General features: G+C 45.0%; 1 protein-coding gene across 2 annotated transcripts; it reads left to right on the forward strand.

The window, feature by feature from the left end:
• Positions 1-1,094: 1,094 nt before the first annotated feature.
• Positions 1,095-1,646, forward strand: grem1b (gremlin 1b). Of its 2 annotated transcripts, XM_030786141.1 has the most exons (2): positions 1,095-1,209; positions 1,327-1,646. In XM_030786141.1, the coding sequence occupies exons 1-2, from the start codon at positions 1,095-1,097 to the stop codon at positions 1,644-1,646; spliced, it is 435 nt and encodes a 144-aa protein (XP_030642001.1). The 2 variants fall into 2 exon arrangements, with proteins under 2 accessions (XP_030642001.1, XP_030641992.1); XM_030786132.1 differs by having other exon boundaries at positions 1,095-1,646.
• The last annotated feature ends 309 nt before the right edge of the window (positions 1,647-1,955 follow it).

A 1,955-nucleotide genomic window follows, 5' to 3' on the forward strand; every position in this document is an offset into this window, starting at 1 on the left:
CCCTCTCCCTCTTTTCGTCGGCTGTCTTATTTCCCTCAAGTGGGTTCGGGGAAGTGTTGAGGGGGCGGATAGTTTTGATTTTCCTAGCATCGTGCCTGGCCAATAACGTGGAGAGAACTGTTGTGCACATCTCAGCTGGCAGACATTTAAAAAGGAGACAGTCCGGCGCTGCTGCAATTTGTATTAAAAAGCCAGCCTCTCTTTCTATGGAACCGTTAGAAGCATTAGGTACTGTCGAGCGCTCACCCCTGCGGCTGTCTGTTCCACACTTCTAGTCCGCTTGTTACACCTCCGTATACACTTCAGAAAGATCCTACACGTGGACGTGACTTCATTTGCTGCCTTCCTTGAAGTACTGAAAGGTGAGAGATTGTCAGATATTTACGGACTATTAGAGTTTTATTGAAGCTCTACGAGTGGTAAGTGAACGTGCGTTTTATCACTACGCTTTGAGACTGGCTCTTCTGACACGGAGCAGGTGTCCATTCGCCACACATCTGTTGCGGTTAAGGCAAATGTGTCCCACAGGATGCAACCTATGCATATCTTAGAGATCTTGTGGGAGACATACAATTTTCAGGGCGGTCTTGTAGTCTTTCAGTCCGAACATTCAGTGAGACCGGAGATGATAGCAGTCGCGATCCCCTCGATAGTGGTGACAGCTTTTTTCCGACATTGCAATTTTACGCATGGATTATCTGTTCCATTTGGTTATGCAAATAGCCCACAAGTCATGGTACAATACTACCTAGTAATTTTCTGTTTTCATCAGTTGCGCAGTCTTTGTTGGTATTTAACCAACACGCAATTAGACTACTTCTGGTAACGGTTATGTGGTTAGATTTGCTTGGTGCCAGACTGACTGTAATGTATAGTTTGATACGGGCATTCTCAAATTGTCCATAAAAGACAGGATACACATAAGTAGTCCAGTAAGCTACTCTAAGCTCTTCCGAATGGTTTTTATCGTTTAAACTTGCATAACCGTCTTAAAGTAATATGCTTAAGTTTTACGAACAATGAGCGAGGCACGTGAGTTCTGAGATTTAATGTCAAGTAATTTATGTTAATAATCTCACTTATCTCTCTAAAGGATGACCAGATCTGCCCGTATCCTCGGTTGCATGGTTTTCATCTTGGGGCTTATCTTATGTCCAGCGGATTCGAAAAAGAATCGGGGTTCCCAAGGCGCCATCCCTCACCCTGACAAGAGCAACCCAAACGAATCGGAGCAGCAGCCTCAACCACCACAAGCTGGCTCTGGCTCCAGAGGACGAAGCAAGGGCTCCGCCGCATCGGCTGAGGAGGTGCTGGAGTCCAGCCAGGAGGCTTTGCACGTCACGGAACGTCGCTACCTCAAACGCGACTGGTGCAAGACTCAGCCGCTTAAGCAAACAATTCACGAGGAAGGATGCATCAGTAGAACCATAATTAATAGGTTCTGTTATGGACAGTGCAATTCATTTTACATCCCCAGACATGTACGCAGGGAAGAGGGCGCATTCCAATCCTGCTCATTCTGCAAGCCGAAACGATTTACTACCATGACTTTTACTTTGAACTGTCCGGATCAACAGCCGCCCACCAAGAAAAAACGAGTTCAGCGCGTGAAGCAGTGTCGCTGTATTTCCATAGACTTGGACTAAAATATTTTCTTGCTGAAACTGTATGGAAACATTCAGTGATGGAGAGTCATTCTGTAGACTCGAGGGAGTTTTTGGCAAGATAGTATCTGCAAGAACGTTGCAATGACCAATGAGACACGCCTGTTTGTTTGATGTGAAGTGAAAATTAAGTATTTCAATTGACAGGATACTAATATAGATGCGCACGCTCTACAAAACAAACACTGCATTTCTGTTTGATGCAAGATTACATATTAGCAACACTGCTGATGCACCTGGCAATGCAGAGTAAATGACCGAAACATGGACTAAATGACTTTCACCTAGACT

The sequence above is a fragment of the Chanos chanos genome, chromosome 1 (genome assembly GCF_902362185.1).
Source record: "Chanos chanos chromosome 1, fChaCha1.1, whole genome shotgun sequence".
NCBI lineage: Eukaryota > Metazoa > Chordata > Actinopteri > Gonorynchiformes > Chanidae > Chanos > Chanos chanos.

Bases quoted from the DNA above. Each gene is read 5' to 3' on its own strand.
- grem1b (XM_030786132.1), top strand. From the start codon at position 1,095: ATGACCAGATCTGCCCGTATCCTCGGTTGCATGGTTTTCATCTTGGGG.